Source organism: Micromesistius poutassou (genome assembly GCF_964030765.1).
Source record: "Micromesistius poutassou genome assembly, chromosome: 14".
Lineage (NCBI taxonomy): Eukaryota > Metazoa > Chordata > Actinopteri > Gadiformes > Gadidae > Micromesistius > Micromesistius poutassou.
The window spans coordinates 1090184-1115116 of record NC_140284.1 but is presented as its reverse complement, the minus strand read 5'-3'; the positions used below and the strand labels follow the sequence as shown (position 1 = coordinate 1115116).

The window sequence follows — 24933 nt, the reverse complement described above, 5'->3', positions numbered from 1 at the left end:
GTGAGCGTCGCTTCTGCAAAGATCAACGGCGACATCCCATAATCGAACCAGTGCTCAGTGTGCTCAGGCCAGGGCACAGACGCTAATGAGCCCGCACACGCACACACACACACACACACACACGCACACACACACACACACACGGATACGCGACCCGTACACGGGCGTACACGAGGCAGCAGTACTCAGGCCCCGCGGAGAACCGCCTCGAGTGACCACAGAGGAAGAGTGAGAGTAGAGGCTGTGGTTGTGTCGACCGTCTGGGTGACGTGGGGGGGGGTCAGGGTGGGGGTCAGGGGGTCGGGGGTCAGGGTGGGGGGGTGGGGGGGGGGGGTCAGGGCTCACCTTGGACCTGGAGGACGGCCTGGGACGACGCCAGCCCCTCGGCGTCGGCGGTCACGCGGCCGCTGTCCGCCACGCGGCACCCCCTGAGGCAGAAGGTGTGACACAGGCCGTTGCTGGTGACGACCCGCCGCTGGTCCTGGTGGAGCCGCTGGCCGCCGAGCCCCCAGGTCAGCCGCGTGTCCTCGGGCGACACCACGCACTTGAAGGTGGCGTCCTCGCCCTCGCGCACCGTGACGTTGTGGAGCTCCGTGATGAACTCCACGGTGCGGGGCGCTGAGCGGAGGTCAGAGGGGTCACGCCGGTCCTCGTCAGCACGGCTCCGTGTGACGGTATGATTGTGGTTTCTTTTTTAAATTATTATTATTTGTACAAATATTTATGCAAGTAAATGTAAGACACATGAGTGAAATGTGTCTCTATGCAGGTGGGTTATTATTCGGTTACGGATGTTCCGAAAAAAATTCTGATAGTAATTAAGGGTTAGCATTTTCGGTGTCTATTTCAAAACCTCTGCAACTTGCAGATTATATCCGTCTAATAGTTATTTGCGGTAGGAGTGTCCTGAGTTATTAGTACTAGTGTAACGGGGAGCAGCGGGTGTGTTTGGTGTCGTCCTTACTCTCCACGCTGACCACGGCCGACGTCCTGTCGTCGGGGGACTCGCAGGCGTACTCCCCGGCGTCCTCGTCCGCCAGCTGGTGGACGGAGAAGCTCCTCTCCCGGCCCTGGGCCCGTATCGTGTGTCGGCGGCTGGGGGAGATCTCCTGGCCGTTCTTAAGCCACTGGACGTCTCCTTTGGGCTGGCTGAGCTCACACCGTAACGTAAGCACGCTGCCCTTTAGTCCGCTGACGTCCTCCAGAGGAACGCTGAATGTCGCCTTCATTTCTGTGCAGCGATAACAAAGGGAGGGCTGTTTAAGAGAGGTCAGCGCTGTGGCGGTGCGGTTCAGCCGCTGTGCTCCTACAGCAGGACAGTGTACTGCCTCCGGTGGGACCCAAAGGTGTGGGCTTCACTCTCCCATGACTGCACCCTACCTGTAGGCATCTCATTAATGACCTATATCTTAACTCATTGTAAGTTACTTTGAATAAAAACACTGCTAAACACCAAATAGCATTTCAGAGATGTCGGCTATGCTAGTTCAATCTTCCAAGGCAATAGGAAGTCTAAAACACGCGTAGTCTCTAGTCTCTTACCTTTCACGACGACAGTGAAAGTCATCTCGTCGGTGTTGGCGTCGCAGACGTACACTCCGGCGTCGCTGGGCCTCAGGGGGTTAATGGTGAGGTGGTGGTTGGCGCCGTCACTGGAAACATGAACGTTGTCTTCGTTGAGCAGGCGGCCATCTTTCAGCCACCGCACACTCGCTCTCTCTTGGCTCACGACGGCGCACAGCGAAACAGACTCGCTTTCACACGCAGAGATGTTGTTGTTCGGCTGCTTGTTCACAAACTTGATTGGTGGCTCTGAAGGGGGCATAAATCAAAAGCACATTTCATGGACATCTGGCAATTGGCAACTGCACAACTGTGTTGAAAACTACACACTGTGTTGAAAGCAAGAAAGAAAGAAGGGAGAGACAGACAGAGATAGACAAATAAAAAGGACAAGCAGAATAAATACAACCAGAACTTACGCTGGACTTCGACCAAGGTGATCATTTTGTCGTCTACGGCGTCGCAGATGTATTTCCCAGAGTCAGAGGGTTGAAGCCCAGAGAGAACCAGTCTGCGGACAACGTCACAGCTGTCGATTTTGATACGGTCGTCAGATTTCAGCAGTTTGCTGTTCCACAGCCACTGGACAGGACAGTTGGGGCGGGAGACCTCGCACTCCAAGATAAGGTCATCTCCGGCCACAAGAATGTGCTGCTCTGGCGTCCCCGAGTTCCCAATGATCTGCACGGGGGGCTCTGTGGAGGGGAGCAGGGTAGGCTGGTGGTTAACGGTGTCTGCCCAAAGGTTCTAGGTTCGTTCCCCAATGAGTGCAGTCTACCTGTAGGCCCTAAGCCTACCTGCTCCTAACGACCTGTATCTCAGTTCAAAGAGTCAACATTCAGGACAAATCACTGACAAAAGCTTTAACTTTAATTTCCTATTTAGTCCATTTACCAGGCTTTTCTTTTCACGGCAACTTACGGTGATATCAGATACATTACAGATCATTTGAGGGATTAGGGAGTCTTGCTCTAGGATTCCTACGGGTGAGGACATGGGAGATTGAATGAAGGAGAAGCTTCACTGAGCTGCTGCTTACTGCTCACAGGAGGGTCTGAAAAGCGTCGGCGCTAACGGCCTTGGTGATGCTACCTTTGACGGTGATACAAAACAACATCTTGTCGTCTCCGGCGTCGCAGGCGTACTCTCCAGAGTCCTCCGTCTCGGCGCTGAGCACCACCAGCGACCGGAACGCCCCCTGCTCCTCGCAGCAGAAGCGCGCGTCGTTGTCGACCAGCGCGCCGTCCTTGTACCAGCTGACGGCCGCACTGGCCCGGGACAGCTCGCACACCAGGACGATGTCGTCTGACACCAGGAACTTCTTCTCAGCGTTGGCGTCCGTCTTCCCCAGGATCCTCACGGGAGGATCTGGAAGCAGCAGGAATGAATGACGGGAACAGTCAATTCATTATCAATTGGTCATTTGAGCTTCGATCCTTCAATAATACAAATGACCATCGACAAATCTGTGACGCTGAATTAATACACAAAAAAACTAATCAATGTCTGAATGAATGAATGAATGAATGAATGAATGAGGCAATCAAGCAATCAACAAATCTCTAATTAAAAATAGATAATTCAAATAAATACAGGATGGAATGAACGCAGATACACAAAAAAAAAGAATGAATTGATGAATGACTAATAATGACGTAACGACTGAACGCGTGAATGAATGAATGGGACCGGATACCTTTGACCTTGACCTGGAAGTCCATGACGTCGTCCTTGGCGTCGCAGACGTACTGGCCGGCGTCCTCCAGGCCCAGGCAGTGGACGGTGAGCTGGCGCAGAAGGCCGTCCTCCAGGATGGTCACCCGGCGCGTGTCCTCCACCTCCTCCCCGCTCCTCTTCCAGGTGACCTCGGCGTTGGGGCGGGACACCTCGCAGTCCAGAACCATCGCCTCGCCCGCAAACCTCTCCACCACGCTCGCCATCTTCCTCGGACGCACGAAGCGCACGGGCGGCTCTGAGTGGAGAGGAGAGGAAGACAGGAAACAAACGGAGAGACAGTAGGAACCACCACAGTACAATACTCATATTGATCATAATCAATATGAGAGATAGTAGGACCACCACAGCACAATACTCTCATATTGATCATAATCAATATGAGAGATAGTAGGAACCACCACAGTACAATACGCTCTTATTGATCATAATCAATATGAGAGACAGTAGGAACCACCACAGCACAATACTCTCTTATTGATCATAATCAATATGAGAGATAGTAGGAACCACCACAGTACAATACGCTCATATTGATCATAATCAGCAACAAGCAATCAGCATTATTTTATCATTTATTGTTATTTGAAAAGCATTTAAGATAAGATTTATCTATTTCAATATTTAAAAAAATTTGCATAATATATTTTATATAACATCTGTTGTATCATCTGTTTAGTGAAATACATTTTAAAAAACACATGCCAACTCCCAATACAGCTAGAATACTAGTAGGCCTAATAATAAAAACATCTGAATTGAATAATTTCCTGCCACTAATGATAACTATAAACTATATAAATATAATAACTATATAAATGTAAATAACATGAACACATACCTGCTATGTTAACGAAGAAGGTGACCGAGTCGTCGGCTGTGTCACAGGCGTACTCCGCTGAGTCCTGGACGCTGGTCTCGGGGATGATGAGCCGGCGGTACACGCCGTCCACCTCCAGGATCAGGTTGTTGTTCTCCTCCACCTCCAGCCCGTCGCGGTACCAGCGCACCGGCGCGCTGGCCCGCGAGATCTCGCAGCTCAGCACCATCCTCTCGGACGTCTGCTGGCACAGCTCCATCTGCGACTGGCTGGGAGACAGGATGCGGACGGGCGGCTCTGGAGGACGAAACAAACGCACCCGCTATTTCAACCAGACGCTGGTTAGTCGGTGCTCATCAGGTAAGGACCGTTTTGGGTTTAGTTGTTGTCTACTGTTAGCCAACAAAGATCATTTCCAACCATATGAAACGACGTTAAACATCCACCATTTGTTCCCATGACAAAAATAGAGTTTCCTGTTTTGAACACCAAGCAGCTCAGCAACAGCGTACGCACAAGTAGAACGTTTAATAATGACTTCAAATCCCTGTTCAAACATTCTATAAAACAAATCCCCATGCATGCAACCTTATTTACCTGTGAGTGTCAAAAAGGGTTACAAGCACTTATCCACCAGTCCAATAACCGATCATCTAAAACACACGTTGTTAGCCGATGAATGAGCCCCGTCAGCAGAAGCATCAAACGCTAGTGGTTTAGTGAAAGCCCCTCTTCTGAGAGCGACTTCAAAGCAACAAACAACCGTTAAGCCAGGGTGAGCTCTAGCCACTGCGCCACAATGTTCAGGTTCAGTTACCTGTGATTTTAAGGTGAAAGAATATGGAATCGTCTGCAGTGTCACAGACATACTCCCCAGAGTCCTCAACTCCGCTGCAAATGATCTTAAGCCTTCGGTAGGGGCCCTCCACCTTCAGCTTGATGTTCTCACTCTCCTGCAACTTCTGGCCGTCCTTGAACCAGTTCACCACGCCGTTTGGGCGGGACAGCTCACAGCTAAGTATGATCTCCTGTGGCACATGGCGGTCCAGATGGACGTCTTCTTTGGGGTAGACTATGGTCACCGGGGGCTCTTCGGAGAAAGCGTCAATAACGTCAACACAACATTAAAGCTGCACCAAACATTAAAGTCACACTAAAAATCAAAGCTGTATTTTTAACTTTTTCAGACTTATTTGAAGGGCGTTTAGACTGATGCAGAGTGAAAACCCATCGACCTATGGTCAATCAACCATATTCTTCTAAACTTATTGCACATTTCATGTATTTCTGAAACAAAGTGGAAAGGTTAAGTTGTGCAGGTTTAACTATTTAAGATGAACACATCAAGTCATGACATGACGTCACACAGATGGATGACGTCACGTTCCCCAGACGTTACCTCGTACGTTAACCTTGAAGATTAAAGCGCTGTCTCCAGCTCTGCACGTGTACGTCCCCGTGTCCGACCGCCGGGCGCTACGGATACTCAGAGTCCTCGCTGTGTCAGCTGCTCTCATTGTAACGTTGTCGCACGCCTGGAGCTCTACTCCGTCCATGTACCACTGGACAGGGGCGTCCGCCCGCGACACCTCGCACGCTAGGACCAGCTGGTCCTGCTCCACAACGCTTTTGAAACACTCCTCCTCTGGGCTGTTTACGAATGTTACCGGATGCACTGTAGGATAAGACAAGAGTAAGGGATCAATGAATAAATGGTTTGTTTTTGAAAAGGTTTTTTTGTTTTTTAAATGTTTCAAACAGCAGTTCAGTTGACAGCCAAGGTTTGCGGGATTAGCCAAGGCCTGCTGATTCAAACCAGGTAGCGCTAGTCTAGGCAGCACATGAGCAGTGAAAGGGACAAGTATTAATGATGGAAGTATGCGGTATCGCATGTGATTGAAGCAAGGTTAGAGAGGTTTCCAAGAGACTTGTCGAAGGTCTAGCATCCTTCATAAAGCTTCACATTCAAATGATCAACGTTTTAGAAAAAAAAAAAGCATTCAAACGCTTGATGAAGATGAGGAAAAAAAGAGAATAATGGAAATGGGTCAATCCCCGACGGGTTTGATGAAGATGAAGCAGCACCATTTTTCATTCATTCATTTGAGATGAAATTCAGCCCTCTATCAATAAAGGCATAATGAAGCCATCCATGGTCCATGTATCGTATGAGTGGTGGCAGAGGAACTAGTCATTAGTTGCAACTTAAACTTGGCATCCACGAGAAGTCTTTGCATGTCACCTTTCACCTCCACACAGCGATCGTTGAGATCTGAACGTTGGTGTGTCTTAAGATTGCCCACCCCGGAGGATGAAGACGCGCTGGTGGCCGGCTGCGTAACCACTGTCCTCTTTCTGTGCTCTGATTGGTTGATAGTCACGGACTTTGGCAGGGGATTCACTCTGTCCTCATTGGACGAGTGGGCATGCCTTTTGAGATTTGCTGTCTGGCTGTGCTGGAAGCTGGGCCCTGCTGCCGCCACAGACTGACTTCTCCCGACCTCTGGTGCCACTGAAGACCAGACAGGAGCTACAGGTGTCGTTTCATTGGGTTACAAGCAGCGTACAAAAGACGATCCTCGTGAGATCTGAGCTAAACATTGACATGCAGCAGCAATGCAAGAGTATCAATGTACAAGGTTTGAAAACTGGGGGTGGAGGTGGGGAGAACGCTTGGTCAGTGCACAAAAACAGCATTTTGTACTTAATAGGATGTTATTGCGCTATTGTTGACTTGGTAACGATTAAGATAAATCCAATTTAGTTATTTAAGCATTGACTTCCAATTGCTTTTACTGAAGAGAAGTGTAAGTGTTACATGTTGTGAATTTCAGAAGTCATATATAGTTTTAAGAAGTGTTTGTGGAGTCTAACATGCACGCCGTTTTCTTAAAGAATTGAAGACTAGATCAATATCAACACGTTGTTATGCACAATGGAAATGCCCTAAGCTTGTTCCCAATGTTTTTTCGATTGCCAAGCCTAAAGCAAATTAGTGACATTAAAACTAAAAGTTTGCTGATCACCTGCACCATCCACCTTGGATTCTATATGGACATCGGTCATCGCTTCACAGCTGTAAAGGCCCATGTGTCTGGATTCTGCTGATTGGATGTTCATTGATCTCAACTCCTCATTTGATTGGACGTCGAAGTCACTCAGAGGAAGTGGCTGAACAACATCTTTGTACCTATTGACCTCAGTTGTGGGGTCTGAAACAATAAATTCCAATGACATTGGGCAGAATGCAATGTCAGAAACAAAGATGATTTACTCATATATCAGTCTGACAGATTTGTGATCGCTATTGGAAACATATAGGTTTTTTCCTTTTGGCTAAGTGGTGTTGCTTGATTACCAGTTTCTGTTTTGTAAAGAATGGTATGGAAAGGCTAAGATGTTATGTTAGTCTTAGGTAATGTAGGTATGGTATCATAAGGTATCGAAAATCAAAGGGATACGCCAAGCTATCTGTAAATTTGTGTTTTCCTTTTTACCAAGATCCATACGAGTTGTTAAGTTCCACTTAATTCATTTGTCTACCAACCCAGATCATTTGTCACTATTTTTGCCGCTGTGATTATGCTGCCTACGATGCGCCGCTGACAGGACTTCCCCTTCGTCTAGATGTAACTAATGGTAAGTTAAGGTAGGGTAAGGTAAGGGAAGATGAACAAAGAAAAGCGTAGACGGGACTGACTATTGCTGCGTTAAAAGTACGATGAGGTAGGTGTATACCTGTGGGGCAAAAGAATCATTATTGTTGGAACTTATTTGTATAGTTATTAATAAAAAACCATAGCAAACAACACAACAATCACCTTGGACCTCCACTTGGAATGTCACAACATCGAGTGCAAGACAACAGCTGTAGAGGCCGGAGTCACAGGCCTTAGCCGAATTTATCACTAGCTTCCGGACGTGGCCATTTCTTTTCATATCGAGACCCGTTTTTGAATAAAGCTCCACTCCATCTTTGCACCATGAGACCTGGGCAACTGGGTCTTGAAGCTCACACTGGAGCACTAGTGGAGAGCCAACTGAAATGGCCTTGAACTTTTCTGACATCGGGATGGGCATGATCCTCTGTGAACGGCCTATAAAAGCATTTGAGCGAAGGGAGGGAGGAGGGGAATAATGTTTTCAATTATATGACATATTAGTTCTAGAAGAAGAAGGGGTTTTTAGTTATGGAATTCATACAAATTATGAATATATGCTCCAAGTGTAAATATGCTAAATATTGCCGCGTTTCAAAGAATGATTCAATCACTCTTGTTAAAGCATGCACACATTTGGGTACAGATTTGGCTAGAACACTTATATATACAGTATTTACAGGTGGTTAGAGTATATACAGGACAGAACAGGGTAGAGTCAGACATTAATCACCTTGGATTTCCACCGTGAAGGTGATTGAGTCACCTGCCGTTGAACACTGGTAGACGCCAGCATGGGTTCTATCCACAGTTTGGATGCACAGTTTCTTCACTAGGCCGTGTGACTGTAGGTCTACATCACCCTGGAGCAGCTTGGTTCCATCCTTGGACCAGAAGACCTCAGCTGTTGTGCCCTGACAGAGCTCGCATCGGAGAACCAGAGGTGAGCCTTCTTGCACTGACTTGCTCCTCTCGTCTTCTGGAAGCTCACAGAACTTCACAGGCAGAGCTGGACATTTTTGGTTGGTTGTTTTGAAAAAATAATGATTTATAGTTAATTTCCTGAAATCATGGCTATTGACTAATGTCCTGTATTACCTTTAAAGATTAGGGTTAATTAAGATTATTCTAAGGCAGGAATGTACAAAAAAAAATTTACAAAGTGGGGAGAAGAATATGTATAAAAACGTATATACTCAAAACTGATCTCAATAAAAATAAGGAAGTTAAGAGGAGCGTATCAAACCAAAGCAAAGGTTATCGGCCAGTTTGGACACACCGATATCAAATAGAACAAAGAAGAAGTAGAAGACAAAGTTATGAAGAAGAAATTAGTAATGAAGAAAAGCAACATGAAGCAACAGCAGACTGAAAAGAGCCCCAAAGCCAACATAGAAGCAACGACAAATTCAACATTTAATACTGAAAGTTTAGGTATGAATTATTTAACATATATATAAGGAGAGAAGATCCCTTACCCTAATGCCCGCCTTACCCTTACTAATGAAAACAAAGTAAAGAATCTGTTGCCTTCCTGTCTCCTAGTTAGCTCCTTCGTTTGGTTAAAATTGCCACGTCAAGGTGCTATGCATCTTTCAAACAGACAAACAAATAACTGCACGAAAGAAATGTAGCGCAGCGCAACTACAAACCATTGGTTAGAAGATTATTAAGGACAATTATTACCAGCTGTTTCAGCCAGTTAGTGGCTCCACTCCAAACGGATTAGAAACGGTAAGAACTTCTGTTCGTTTGTCACCTTTCACGTCCACGCTGAACTGGATGGTATCATCCTTAGTCTCACATTGATACACACCAGAATGAGAACTCTGGGCCGACTGGATGGTCAAGCTCCTGATATTTCCATCCGACTGGATGTCAACTCCAGATGGAGGCATAAGTTTTGCTCCGTCTTTGTACCAGTGAACTTGTCCACTGGGGTCAGAGAGCTGACAGAGCAGAGTAACGGGACAGCCCACCATGACTGTCTGTGTCTGATCAGCCTCAGACATGGCTGTGAACTTCACAGGAGGAGCTAAAAGATTGAATATAAGAAATACAATTAATTTTGAGAACATATTATGAATATAGAATAATCTTAAAAAATAATACATATAAAAAAACCTATAAATGATTTTAAATAATTAAATAATTAATTATATGATACAAAATAATGAATTATATAGTAGAATAATTTAACTTTGAATAAGGTTGCAGCATGGTAAGAAAATATGAATCAATAATAAATATACATAAAATAGCACATACAGGCTAGAAACAAGTTCAAGAATGGGTTTAATTAGGTTAAAAAAATGCCATCTTTTTTTGTGAATTTATTAATGATATTTTTTGCATCCCTCAGGGGCATCTTCCTCTCCAAAAGCAGCATCTATATTTGACACTACTTAAAGCAGGAAAAACACATTTTATTTGATTTTAGAAAAACCCCCACTAACAACTAGTGATTTACCCAAGATGATTGAAAAGAAAACAAACCAAAGCAAACACAGTTTGTCACCTTTACCATCAACATAAAACTGCATGGCATCATCAGTGGTTGGGCAGGTGTATTCACCTGCGTGGTATGGCAGCGCTGATTCAACAGAGAGCGTTCGTACAGAGCCCTCCGAACCACCCATCACCTGCCCATTCAGGTCAAGCAGCTTTAGCCCATCCTTGTACCAAGACACTCCTGCGCAAGGATCCGATACCTCACATGACTGGTTCCTCTCAGTCTCACAAACTGCCGCTGTGATTCTCACCGGAGGGGCTGTGATGACATTTGGTAGTGATATCGAAAAAGAATGACATCAGTTATTAGCCATGGTATGAATGGAATTTATTTGTTAACACTTCCAGTGCAATGTCCCCACTACTGAGATTAGCTACCTCAATTGCTACTGATGGATATTAGCAGTCCTAAATATCAGGGTCTTGGTACACAGATGTGTTATTAGTGTTTGGATGGAGGAACTATTTTTGTTATGTGGAAATAACTACATAAGAGTTAGACTTTTCCACACATATATTAACCATGTTACGCTACTTAACGTACAATCTCACAAGCCACCCGAGCATCGCATTGGCTTTTAAAACTTTATTCAGCTCTGATTTAAATCACACAGATAATCTCCTGATTTCTACAAAGCACCAACATCCATTCTCTTGTCTGATAATGGTAACTATTAAAATCACCTTCGACATCCACTTTAAGCGCAATGTCATCATCACCATCATCATCCCACTGACTGTCACATGCCCTTGACAGATAGACCTCTTCTGATTGCAGGGCAGATACTGGCTTATACGCTTCTAATGAATACCCATGAGCTCTTTGCTCAGAGTAATCTAAGCATTGGAATGCATCTCCTTGTGTCTCCAGGGTGTTTCCCCCTGTTTGGATTGCTGTCAATTGCATGTTGTAGTACAACTCTTCCATTGGAGTTGGTACCGTTTGCGTTGTGTTATGCAATAAGTCTTTGGATTGAACGGTGGTAGAGTGCCGCAGGTCAAATTCCTTCCCTGCCATCACAGTCATTGCCTCCAGAGGGCTGTGCATGACCTGAGGTTGAAGGGATACGACCTCAGGTGAACTACAAATCCCTCCTATTTGCAGGGAGCCACTCTCTGAGATGTTGATACCAGCGCCCACCCATTGTAAAGTAATTGGCTGGGCGGTGTCAAAGAGCTTCACCGATTGGACAGTTGCCATCTGACAGACGTTACCGAGCTCCTTTGACTGTGCCTTGACAGACTGTGAGGTCCAGAGGTCCACTGATTGGGCAGTGACAGACTGTAAAGAGTCAGAAAGCTCATCCAATTGGCTTATATTTGCGGTCTTGCTGGAGTTACGCAGCTCACCTGATTGGACATTGCTGCTGAAAGAGTTGCTGACCTCCTCCGATTGGACAGTTGCAGACTTTATAGAGTCACATGGGTCATTTAATTGGAAGGATTTAGTCTGTATGCAGCCAGAAAGCCCATCTGATAGGACAGTTGCAAGCTGGTTGGAATTTTCCTTTGCCTGGATAGTTTGGGTCTGTAAGGAACAAGACAGCTCCACTGATTGGTGACTTTCAGTCTTTGAGCAGCTTGACACTCCCACTGATTGAACAGTTTCAGCCTGTAAGCAACTAGACAGTCCCTGTGATTGGGTAGTTTCTGCTTGTAAGCATTGAGACAGTCCCACTGATTGGATCGTTTCAGCCTGTAAGCATTGAGACAGTCCCACTGATTGGATCGTTTCAGCCTGTAAGCATTTAGACAGCCCCACTGATTGGAGCTTTTCTGTCTTTGAGGAGCAACAAAGTTCCTTTGATTGGATATTTTTCATCTTCGAGGACTTGCAGATTTCCTGGGATTTGAAAGCTGTACACCCTCGGGCACTGTCGGGTTCCTCTACTTTGTAGGTTGCAGTTTGCAGTGCAGCACAATACTTCTGAGCTTGGACAGTCGTGTGTGTAAACGTTGTCACGTTTTCTAGAGGAGCTGGTGAATACTGTGTATTGCGTCTGAGATGCTCAATTTGGACTTCTGTAGGCTGTATAGAGTGACGGTTTGCACCGGGTCCGACCATCACTGCATACGTTGATTCAGGGTGATCCACATCAACAGTTGTCGCTTGTCGGCTGCTGGAAAGCACTTCTGAACATACTGGAATTTGCTCATCATAACCTCCACTTGTTGGGTTAAGAGCTGGAGTTGGCCCGGAATGCTTTATATATTTACAGGGCTCTCCTATCTTTCGGGAGACCCAAGAGTTTGGCTTCTGCAACATGGTTTCGTCTTCTGTTGAGTTAGCCACTTCAATGTACTTCCTTGGCTCTGTAGCTTGGTCCGGTGAGAGTCTGGGAGGTACAGCTAGAGGCATTATGATGTACACAGAGATAAAGTTTTTCAGTTTGGTTTTTGCCTCAATAGTTCTTCTTAAAATAGTACTGTACATCATTGTGTGTTAGCATGGAGGAGTTATGGGATGATCCATTGCAAAGACAATTTTGAAGAGGTGCGACCATGGAAAACCATGGTCTTGTGCTAAATATGTCGTAGACCCTTGATACTATAGCACCCTTGATCAGTGTTAAACCCCATTACTTCTGCCTACAAAAGGCCATTATACCAATAAGAGTAAAACAATTAATTGTCAATGCAACAGAGGTGATTCAGACCAGCACAGTGAATGACGGGTTCTTGTGATGGACAAATAAGATGGGCTTCAAGAGTAGAGAGTTGCTTGTGACAAGCAAAACAAAGATGGCTGTTAAGATGAAGAATGACACGACATGACAGACAAACATATACGTTAGTATCAAGAGTATGACTGCTTCGAATCATCTTGATTTGTCATTTGAAGCCAAAAATAATCTGCAGGAAATGAAATGAGAGTGGGTCATGTCTGAAAGCATGTTAAAAAATGATCAGAAATTATATAAATACATATATTTCATCGATGTCACAAAGTGACATCTAACGATTCAATACACCACTTTGGTTAGTGGCAAGTATGTACTGGGTTAAAATGGATGATTCTAATCAAATGTTTCACCTTTTGTGTCCATAGTGCTTTCGTGAGACTCATCAGATACTGCACCACTGTCGTCACCAGTGTGACACTGATATGCTGTACAGACAAAGCCAAGAAAACAAACAATGAGCTCATAGCTTTACTGTCATAGGGTATTGTTTTCTGAAAGATTCCTCAACAAATATGAAAAAGATGGAACAACACCTTTTTTGTCCACATTAAACTGCACTTCTGCGTCTTTTCTCTCACAGCCAAACCTCTTCTCACAGGAGAAGCCACCTGAAGGGAGGGACATAGTCTGTTTGGCAGTTTCTGATTGGCTGTTGTTTTGTGGGTAGATCTGTGTTCCATCCTTGTACCAACAGGCTTTGGCAACTGGGTCTGAGATCTCAAACTGCCGAACGATGGGGCTCTGTGCGTCAATAGGTTTGGTCTTCTCAACTGCAGAACCAGGTGGATATGTCACAAGCAGAGCTGCATCAGTGGGATCATTTCAGTGTTTGTTATTCTAAGGTGTTTTATATCACAAACATTAGCTTCTTACGATTATAATTGTAAAGGGGCTACTTAAAAAAGCTATGAGAAGAGAATTAGTTTAAAAAACAAAACCAATGACACAAACAACACAGAGACTAAACAATCACCTTCGTTTTGAACAATTAACTGGGCAACATCGTCTGCTGTTGCACAATAGTAGGCTCCAGAGTTGGAAGAGTGGGTCGGTTCGATTACGAGGGTCTGCTCGAAGCCTCCAGTTTCAAAGCCAGGTTGGCTTTTTACATCCTGCTCTTCGTCCTGCGGCCCCAACACCGGGACTGCAGAGTCTGACCTCTGACCTTGCAGTTCCAAGGGACAGGTTACCTCAAGCAACTTACTTTCCCCAACCTCCGGTGAGGATAACAATGGCGACGTTGGAGCTGAAGATGAGCATTCACAAAGGTAATTGTGAATGTCAGTGCATCGACTCATTGGTTAAGAGAGAGGCGGGGAGGGGTTAAAGGTCAAGTGTCTTTACAAATTGACTGTTTTGTTAGTTTTGTTTGTTGTTATGATTCTCAGAGTTAAAGAAAAGTGTGGTTATATAGGTGTAGCTCTGAAGCTAGCAACATCGGTTATTAGCGGAAAAATACAACCGATACAGCTTCAAACCATCCAACTTTTAGTGACAGACACTCTTAATGTTACAGTAAGACATCAAGTCTCCTACAAGAACTAACACACTATCGTGTTCAAGATTCAACCAAACATAACAAAAATCACCTTTGACATCCACAGTGAACTGGATAGTGTCATCAGAGGTCTCACAGCTGTACCGCCCCGCATGAAAGAGCTCAGCTGATTGGACAATGAGCCTCCTGAAGGAGCTGTCAGAGTTAATGTCCCAGCCATTCTGTGGGCAGAGCTGGTGGCCATCTTTGTACCAGCACACCTCAGCGGTGGGCTCGGTGACCTCGCACTCCAGTTCAAATGCCGCACCCACTTCAAACGCCTTGGTTTGCTCAACATCAAAACTAGTAGAGAACTTCACCGGTATAGCTATCAGGGTAAATTTTGGACAAAACCAAGTAAAAAATGTTGAAATACATTGAAAGGGGTCAAACGTAGCTAAAGATAGATTTTGGTGGTATGGCTTTGGCAATGAAACAGAATGTCAAAACAGAGTAATATGGGAGCTATTAGTGGTGTCAAGAGAAACAGGAGGTTGGTTTACAGTAGTATTGTTATTACTACACAAGACAAAAAGATATGGGTCACCTCTGATCTCCACTCGAAACTCCATGGTATCATCCTCAGAGGCGCAGCTGTAAACACCAGAATGACGAGGTTCGGCGTATAGGACAACTAAAGTCCTTGTGTGGCCTTCCGATTGGATTTCTAATCCAGAGTTTGAAAGAAGCTGCGTTGGACCCTTATACCAGCAGACCTGGGCCTCTGGGTCCGAGACCACACACTGCAGTACAACGGGGCAGCCGGCCTCAATGGTCTTATTCCTTAGTTGTTCTGGAATCGCTGAGAACTTCACCGGTGGAACTACAGATATGTTCGAATTTGTGTCTTAGAAACAGCCTTGAATACAATGTCCTAAACATTAACAATCAACTAAGGGCTAAGTTTCAAGATGGAAGAGCCTAAAAAGTATTGCATGTAAGAAGGTAAAAAAGGTTAATATCTGAGCTAAGGCAGAGCTTTTGGTTAATTAATGTTTGTTACAATTCCAGCATAGTAAGTAACAAATCATCAAATCACCTGTGACGTCCACGTTGAACGTGATGGCATCACCTTTAGTCTTGCAGCTGTATAACCCAGAGTGAATAAAGTCTGCAACGTCGACTACCAACGTCCGAGACAAGCCATCGGTGAGCATCTCTACTCCGCTCTGAGGCAGGAGCTTGGAGCCATCCTTGTACCAGTGCACTGTGGCCGAAGGGTCTGAGAGCTCACACTGGAGCTCCATCCGGGAGCCAGTATGGATGGCCTTTTTTCTCTCCGCATCTGGGAGTGGTGTGAACTTCACAGGAGGGGCTATGGATGCATGCAGTCATTGGTCATTTACAAGTTGTTGCTGGTAATTCATTAAGACTTTTGAAGGAAATGTTAAATGACAAGATCACAACAGGAAGTTGTTAGTATGACAGAAACACGCTAACTTTTTTTTGGAAAGGCCCACTCACCCTCTACTTCCACATTGAATCTGATGACATCATCAATGGCGTCGCAGCAATAGACTCCAGAGTGTGAGAACTCTGCCGATTGGATGACAATCCGCCTCATTGTGCCTTCTGATTGGATGTGTAGGCCCTCAGTTGTTTGTAGCTCCACCCCATTCTTGTACCAGTGCACTGGGACTGCAGGGTCTGACAGCTCACAGTACAGCACAATAGGGTTCCCCTCTTCTATAAACTTATTACGGTCCATTTCTGATAGTGGGGAGAACTTCACCAGAGGAGCTGTAAATTCCGGGACAAAAACAAACTCCTTTAACATTGTTTTTAAGGTCAATGATACAGTAATAAGCAATGCATATGAAGGATAGCTATTTACAAATAATAAAAAGAATAGTAAAAGTTAGTATTACACAGTGATTAAGTAGTCCTTATACTGTAAGCGACCTTGAATGTACCTTGAATGTATAATGCGGCAGAATCCCTAATGCCGTACGCTATGAATGTGATCTCAGCCCCGTTGTCTGTGTCTCGTACACCCCTGATGCGTAGCGACTGGTGCGTCCGGGACCGCCTCGTCGTGTAGCGTTCGTCATCCTGCAGCTGAGTGCCGTTCAAGAACCACGTGCCGATCACCGAGGCGGAGAGCTCAATGGAGAAGCAGGCCTCCTGCCCCTCTGGCACCAAGGCGTCCTGCAGAGGGGCCTGGATCCTGGCCACAGGGACTGGAGGAGAGACCATGGCATATTTTAATAAAATGTGCCTACTGATTTGTACTTGCCGGCACCATTGTTTCAACAATTCAACTGAGGACTACTAGGCCATCTTCAAACATTTTTCCGTCAACTCCATCCATGATACCTTGTGTTGTTTCCGTTCACTCTTCACTCTTGCTCATGCAGTACCTTGAAATGTTGTAAATATTCCTATATTGTCTGCATGCTTCAATTGTTCTCAGCCTCGTCTGTTGATGCTGGATAAATTGATTGATGAAAACGTCTGCAGAATAAGTGGCTAAAGGTGACCCAATCCATCGGCCGGCTCACCTAAGTGAACGGCTCGGGGGAACTCCACGTTGTTGCTCTTTCCGTACTTGTTGACGCTGCAGATGCGGAAGCGGTAGTCTGCCTCGCAGGGCACGCTGTCCCCTAGGATCTCTACGGAGGTGGCAGAGTCTGTGGTCAGACACTGGAGCCACTCCTGGGAGCCCGTCCCCACCTCCTGCCGCTCCAGGACGTAGCCTGACGGGGGGTTCTTTCGTGAGTCCTGGGCGGGAACCCAGGAGAGCAGAGCGGCGTTGGCTCGTTCTGTGTTGATCTGAACGCTCACCGGACAGCTTGGAGGGCAGTGTTTTGCAGCTGTAATGGACACAAAACAGGGCATTGATGACATCCTTTGTTACAGGTAACTCATCTTAATGGGCAGACATGTTTGTAGTTTATATGCTAACAGGTAATATAATCAATTCGTGCATGAGGCGGCCTGTTCTATTACTATTTGTAAATACTAGAACTACTGAACCCAGCATTCTACATCTGAAATCATGGTTAAGTAGTCCTAGGTACAAGTGGTACCTTCTCTTGGGCATTATAATTGTCTTTCTCTTGTCAGTCTTAGTGCCATGAAGACTGCTTCAACACTAATGAGGACAAAAAACTGAAACTGGAATTGCCATGTCTGGCCGCCTTATGTCCACTGTTTATTACCTTTCACTCTGAGCTGAGACGAGGTTTTGGACCTGCCCACGAAGAACATGACCAGTCCCGAATCCTGAGGATTGGTGTTGACGAACACCAGGATATGAGTTCGACCAAATGATTTGAGGATGGTCTGGTGCGTCTCTCGCAGTTCCACTCCCTCTCTGTACCAGTGGATGTCCATCTCCTCCTCCTCCACCTCAACACAGAATGCAGCGTTTTCTCCCTCCAGGACGTCCACTTTCCTCGGCAGCTTCCGGACAATGGTGCCTGTGAAGCAGGTACATTAAAGGAGGTCCATGGAACACAAGGTTCATTTGCAGAGTGTATTCAGAAACATTCACACAACGGAGAGACTGGGGTTTGAACCCAGAACCGTGAACCTTCAGCTGGGGGTCAAACACCCCAAGCCATCCGACATATCTCCCCCCGACTTCACCTCTAATCCAAGAGCAGTTACTGGCCTTTTCCCTGAATCAGTATCGCTGAGATCTCGCTCATATTCCTTCAACATCGTGCGCACGCACACTCCAGCTGAGTTACCTTTCACAGCCACCTCGGCGATGCTCCGGCCCCCGTCGGGCATCTCGCAGAGGTAGATCCCGTCGTCGTCCACGCCGATGTCGCGGATGGTCAGCCGCCTCTTGGTGCCCCACTCCTCCATGCCGTACTTGGCGCCCGGCTGGAGCCGGCGGTCCTCCAGGTACCAGGTGATGGGGACCGAATCCTCAGGGACCTCGCACTCCAGCACGGCCAGGTCCCGCTCCCACACCTCCAGGTCGATCAGCGGCTGCTTGAACCTCACCGGAGGCTCTGGACGAGGTGAGGCAAGGAGAAGGTTAGAGTACGACATTTTATTTGAAGACCCTTGACCCTTTATTATTCAGTCACTGGCAGTATTTTAGGGAAGTATTCAATGTAAGTCAATTTTATCCATCTTTATCTGATTTAAAGTAATTAATTTTTTATTTATGTCATTAAGTAGCAGGTAGGGGTTAGGACGTTTTTGGTTTGAACCTTTTGGCAGGGAGTCAAACACACTGAGTCACACAAGGTATAGTCTTATTAGGTTTTCTTATATATAGACTTTATGACTAATGTACAACACAGCTTTCACTATCACACATTGCATCAAAGCTATGGCTGTTTCTATTGCCATTGGAAATTACAACGGCTATTGGTATAACCACATATATTACTTAATCTATTGATATTACAATGTTATAATGTCAATTATAAAAGAAGTTAATATTTGTTTAAATATGAACAAGTATTTTAAAGATGTTATTTATTGCAAAACATTAATCTCTGGCGTTAGTTCTGGACAACTGTTTTTGAATAACTAAAGAAAATGTCCTTTCATTAAATTTATCTACCTCTGCTTATTGACATAATGAACACAATTGTTTGTAGACTAAATACAAATGAAAAAGTTATTCCTAAATGCCATCAAAACATAAACATGAAGCACCATTAAAACTGAATTTACAGCTTGCTGGACTGCAGCATAATTGGTCAATTGAAATGTATTCCATCATAAATATCAGCGCAGTAAACAGATAGGAGAAATCATGAGAGAAGTTGCTTATTTGATGCTGAGGTATGAAAAGATCATTAACACGCTCAAGTGTTAGTTAGGAAATAAACTGTTTGTAACGGACACCATTGGACAGTAACAGACCGTTGTAAACAAAAGAATGTGGACCGCATTTAGAAACAACACCACACTCTGCGCTTGTTATCTAACCATAGTGGTTGAGCTCTGAATCATACCATCCTGTTTGAATGTGACAGACTATCTTACAATTTTCTTTGATCAAATCTACACTCAACTACATCGCAACATTTACAGCTAGGTGTGTCTTATATTTTGGGTGTGGCTTAACCCCGGCTTCTAAAACAAAATTTCTCAACTAGTTCTGAGAAATAATTTTGCAGGTTATGTTGCGATTTTCAATTTGTAAATATTGCTTAAGAAAATATATTTCCTGACTACTATTACAAAATGAAAGACAAACCTTTTGCATGGGTCTTAACTCCAACACTGTTAAAGAGTTAGGACTTGTTGAGCTGTCAAAGAATTATTCACTAAAACCTAGGTCTGTGTCTACTGCTTGAAGTGTTATTGAGAGTGTTTTGATGTACATGTATATGAATACCTGCTATATACAATACCTGCTTTATACAATCAAATATTGTTACAAGAATGCAAGACAAAAAAAACACAATTTCTCCATTACGATTTGTTTCCAAACTCAACACCGAGCTCCGCCCTGAGTATGCTTGCCCTATATCCACTGCCGCAAATTCTACAATATCAGAATCAATCTCAGTCTCCCTTTTACAATCAGTGCTTCCTACATTAACTCAACACGTAGATGATCTAATCAACTATAATATTTATAGAATCCTTGTTCTCAAAGGTTCTAGGTTACTCATGACGTCAATCAGATGATCTGTGTTTCAAACATATTTCTCATACTTTGCTCAAAAAATGTCCCCGCCAAGTACAATAAGAATAACTATTTTCTGGTGAGGCTTATTTTCGAGTGTGGCCTATCTCCCACTTTACAAACATAAATTCTTCATTATCTTCCACTGTGGTTTATTTTCAATTGAGCATTTCATCTATAATGATCCATGAACAAATTTTAATTGAACTGATGATATTTGTATTTGATAAATGACTTAAATTCTTAATCTATCTCTAGATTTGATGCATTTCCTGTTGATCCACTATCGGTTAATTGCTAATCGTTGCAGCAATAAATCAATTAAAGGTGAGAAAACCTTACTTATTTAGAGGTCCAAACCAACGCTTTATCTGTGTACAGGGGGTTGTCAAATTAGAGATACAATGCTCGCTGTCGGTGTGTTGAACTGCATCCCGAGGAGAAATCGGATCTCATTCCATTAATCACATGGTTCCCCTCTCCCCTAGACTTTTCACAAGCTGTGACTAAACAGACATTGATATCTATAGCGATTGGAATCCACCTTCAGCTGATGAACTTGGACCACTTTGACATTTCATGTGACAGATATTTAGACAGTAAGATCACTTCTAAAGTTGCATGGCACATAGGGAGTGGGTATGGTATTCAAAGAGAAACATTTGTTTAAAATACAGTGATTATGACAGGGGGTGTGTGTAATGGTTTTTTGCATTTTGATTAAGATTTTGAATTGTGCCGATTAAATATATTGAATGAATATATCAAATATTTTATTTAGCTTCCAAACAAGGGGTTGTGTTGACAACAAGAACGATACTTTCCAGATGAACTTACTTACCCTTCACAGTCAAATGTACAGCGCTTAGCGTTTGTCCCGCAGTGTTGGACGCAGCGCAAACATAAACTCCATTGTCCTTCTGCTTACAGTACAGCACCTTCAGAGTGAAATATCCCTCTCTATCCTCATAGCACAAGTAACGTCTCCCAGAGAGAATGAGCCGGCCGTCCTTCCTCCATATAATCTCCGGTTTGGGTTTTCCGGTCACAAAGCAGCGAAACTTGGCATGCTTGCCCTCAGTCACTGCAAACATCTTCACTTTGGTGGACTTTGTCATGCCGTCGTCTCTGAGTCTATTGGACATCAGCCTGCCACTCCTCTGCTTGCCCTGGTGGGCCTTCCTGTTGTTGTACCCGTTTCGGTTCCCGTCGTCCCCCTGCCCCGGGCCGGCGTCCACCAGCAGCACGGCCCCCGCCAGCCCCTCGCCAAACTCATTCCTGGCCTTGCAGGTGTACACCCCGCCGTCGGGGGCGCGCGTCCTGAAGATCTTCAGCTGGAACCAGCCGCCGTCCTGGCAGCCCACGCTGAAGTGCGTGCTCTCGAAGATCTCCTGGAGCTTGCGTCCATCCTTCTCCCAGACCACCTCAGGCCTGGGGTTCCCCCACAGCTTGCAGGAGAAGACCGCGTCGTCCCCGCGGCCCACGCGGGTGGAGAGGGGCTTGATGAGGAACCGAGGCTTGTTCTCCTCCCTGACCTCCAGCTCCTGGGCCTCGCCCTCCACCTTGAGCGTGGCGGCGGCATACGTCTCCCCGATGCTGTTCTTGGCCTTGCAGATGTACTGCCCGCTGTCCTCCGAGGTCACAGAGGAGATGATGAGGTTGTAGACGTTGCCGTCCTCGAACACGCGGTACCGCCCCTGCGTGTCGATCTTGAGGTTGTTGCTCTCCCAGATGACGGCGGGCCGGGGGTCTCCGCCGATCTGGCACTTCAGAACGGCGTCGGTGCCGCTCTGGACCACCACCGGCCTAGGGTAGGCCAGGAAGCGGGGTGCTCCGCCGAACACATCCATGTCTGCTCCAGGCCCAGCCTCTACTCAGCAGCTCAGGCGCTCTCTGCCAACGCTGGGGCGGGACTGGCTCGGACTGGGACTGCGCAGTGCAAGTATCTGAGGCAAGGGGAACAAAGTGTAATCAAGACATGACATGTAAACTACTAATGGGGTCAAATGTCTCGGCTCTGCCCGCTAGTTCGCTGATCCCGTAAGCAGTAGGCTACAATACAAGGTTCTCTTCTATATCTGAGGCCTTATGCTAGATGTCTTTCCCTCTATACTGCAACCCACTGTCCTTTCCATGATGGCACAAAAAAAGGCCATAACAAAGCAGATCCATCACCAACAGTTTTAGGCAAGTTCCCATCACTGGAATGTTTTTTTTTTTTTAGAGTTAGAGTGTTAGAATCCATGGTAAAGAAGGCTCTTTTTTTTTTAGACCTATACCATATCTAATGCTTACTCCGTGTGAATGTGTTTTTAACTGGATAGTATTTTTGACGGATGTAATCTGATTGCATCTGTCTTCGTAAGAAAACAGGGATAGTAGTAAGTGGAGGGATGTGGCTTGGTCCTAACAGCAGCCACAACACAGATAGGCAACACAGCTGGTGCCGTATTTCAATGGGAAAGTGCTTAATATAGCAAGCGCTAAATAAAGACCTGCAAAGGAGTGTGTGAGTGTGTGTGTGTGTGTGTGTGTGTGTGTGTGTATGTGTCAGGTATCACAAAGAACGCTATGAACCCCACATGCTCACACAAACACTGACGAAACTCACAGCAGATCTTTCTGAGATCGTACAGCGACCAGACCAGTGCCTAACAGACCCCACTACAAACAGAGACTCACAGAAAACAATACAAAGTAGAACAAGTAGAGACCTTACAGAGACCTTACCGCAACCATACAGAAACCCGATGAACCCTACAGAGACTATAATAAGACCTTATATTCCTTACCACGACATTACAGAACCCCTACAGCGACCATAGACCATATACAAAGAGCTTACGAAAACCCTATAGCCACATAACAGCAACCTTACAATGGCCAGACCGAGACCATACCAGCGCCATACAGAGACTTAAAGGCGACCAACGAGTGACCATACTTACCATGCTTCCATACTTTATTGAGACTATACAACGAGTGACGATGCCGAGACCATAAAGTGACCTTACAGGCCTTATGGAGACCCCCACAGCTGACAGACAGAGGCCTTACGGAGACCATACTGTGGACATGCAGAGACTTCACAGTCCAAATATGTCATAGCACCATGTTTGTTGGTTGCCATCGGCAACAAATTCCCCCTCAAAATGTCAGCTAATGGCACTGTAAAGCCCCGGTACATCACAGTTAAAGATGGATTAGTCCGAGGCTAGACATCTCTTCGTGTTGTTTGATCCATAAGAGAGCAGTGAGACACATCAACCGTATACTATTGGTTTTTGGTTTCATTATATTTATCCTACAAGTCTCTCTGCTGAGCTTAGTGGTGGGGGTTGAGCTGGTTAACTATCTAACAGACATGTGTCAGACAGGCCAGTCACAAACCGACCGGTCAAGAATCCAAAATCACAAAAGAAGATCATTCGAGACATGAAAGGCCTCTGATAATAAACATTCACTCAAAATTAATACAAGAGCCATAGGACAGATTCCAGTATTACAACAGTTTCAAAATAATGTTTTAAATCGAGGGTTGAGGAGAAAGCTGAACAAAAATTACAACATAAGTGGTAACAGTAAAATTACCCTTTTTATTTATTCAATTGTAATACACTAATATACACATACACTGCTTCATATAATCAATAAGTGCAAGATAAACAACACACAGGGTCAGTGTTTTCTATAATCTTCATGTTATTTAGTTATTTAGAAGTAGTTGTAGAAATGCATCATATCCTGTAGCCAACGCACACTTCAACTTGTACTGATTGTAAACTATCCACAATGCTGTTGTTATTTTTGAAAAAACTATTTTCTTTGTGCCGACACACACTTCGGACACATTTCATTAGAGGAAAATCTGTGAGGTCAATGCGTTGAAAGTGGTTTAAATATCACCCAGGAGGTTTTAAAGAGGGGGTTGGGATTGCCCCTCGTGTTTACTTGTCTGGTTTAATTGGAATGACCTCTGCCCCCTTGTGAAGTCGGGCCGTATCCCTCACATGACCTACCTCGCGTCGGAGTCCTGGAACGACAACGTCAACATACATTCCGCACTCGCAGAAATTGTCTTCTAGCTAAGAAATCAACGTTGCTTGTCTTCAACGGCCCGGCCTACCGACGCCCCGCTCTGGCATGCGGTGCGAAATAAATCCAGTTCAAGTGTCCAACGTGCTTTGCCAGTACATGTTTTTTTTTAAATCTTGAACGACTTCACGTTTCAGAGCCGAACTTCTTTTCGTTCGGAACAGCTACAACTTCAGAGCGGTCCCCGCAATCTGTGTGGCGTTCTGCCGTTAGACACCCCGAGTGTCATTGTTCGTGGAAGACCGATAAGTGCTTTTGCAGCTGCCACAGTCCCCTAAAAATACCGGCCGCCTCGATGACAGCAGCAAGGATAAGCCAGGCTCTCCCATTCACTTGCTAGCGAGGGCTAAAAAAAGCTATGGATGACTGGGCTCAGGGCAGGCTGCTTAGCTTACTTGAGACCTTGCAATAAAAACCTAAGAAGAAGGCATGGGTTCTAGCCTCTACAAATCTTTTACGCTCATCCCCCCTACATTTTGTAACTTAGAGCAGAATCACGTCTTCATGGTGGGTGAGCAAGATGTGTCGGTCAGGTGGACAGGATTGGACAGAGGCCTCAATTTTAAAATTGCCAAAAATCGTCTGCAAGTAAAAGGGATGGTGCATGTTGCGGCAGGATGTCAGTTCACTGGTATAATAAAAGCATAATACTTTATTCCATTATACTTTAACATGGGAGTCACTCATAGCCTTTATATGTATTTGAAAGACTTTCAGCTTTACCC

At 45.2% G+C, this 24933-nt stretch overlaps 1 protein-coding gene across 9 annotated transcripts in view; it reads right to left on the bottom strand.

Moving 5' to 3' along the window:
* Window positions 1-24425, bottom strand: part of obsl1b (obscurin like cytoskeletal adaptor 1b) — a 48417-nt gene extending 23992 nt beyond the window's left edge. For 2 of the 9 annotated variants that reach the window (XM_084478329.1, XM_084478331.1), the window contains exons 1-21: window positions 24133-24425; window positions 20955-22059; window positions 18204-18473; window positions 17670-17930; window positions 17010-17321; window positions 16422-16688; window positions 15973-16248; window positions 15548-15823; window positions 9536-9811; window positions 8510-8785; window positions 7144-7329; window positions 6360-6647; window positions 5517-5792; window positions 4935-5207; window positions 4139-4414; window positions 3260-3535; window positions 2656-2931; window positions 1983-2258; window positions 1543-1812; window positions 965-1231; window positions 346-618 (exon numbers count right to left, since the gene is read on the bottom strand). In XM_084478329.1, coding sequence (XP_084334455.1) covers window positions 346-618; window positions 965-1231; window positions 1543-1812; window positions 1983-2258; window positions 2656-2931; window positions 3260-3535; window positions 4139-4414; window positions 4935-5207; window positions 5517-5792; window positions 6360-6647; window positions 7144-7329; window positions 8510-8785; window positions 9536-9811; window positions 15548-15823; window positions 15973-16248; window positions 16422-16688; window positions 17010-17321; window positions 17670-17930; window positions 18204-18473; window positions 20955-21963 — 6160 coding nt within the window. In that variant the 5' untranslated portion in view covers window positions 21964-22059; window positions 24133-24425. Of the gene's footprint in view, window positions 1-345; window positions 619-964; window positions 1232-1542; window positions 1813-1982; window positions 2259-2655; window positions 2932-3259; window positions 3536-4138; window positions 4415-4934; window positions 5208-5516; window positions 5793-6359; window positions 6648-7143; window positions 7330-8509; window positions 8786-9535; window positions 9812-10351; window positions 10547-15547; window positions 15824-15972; window positions 16249-16421; window positions 16689-17009; window positions 17322-17669; window positions 17931-18203; window positions 18474-20954; window positions 22060-24132 lie in introns of all 9 variants that reach the window. The other 7 variants (XM_084478330.1, XM_084478333.1, XM_084478332.1 and 4 more) reach the window with 7 other exon arrangements.
* Window positions 24426-24933: the final 508 nt, after the last annotated feature.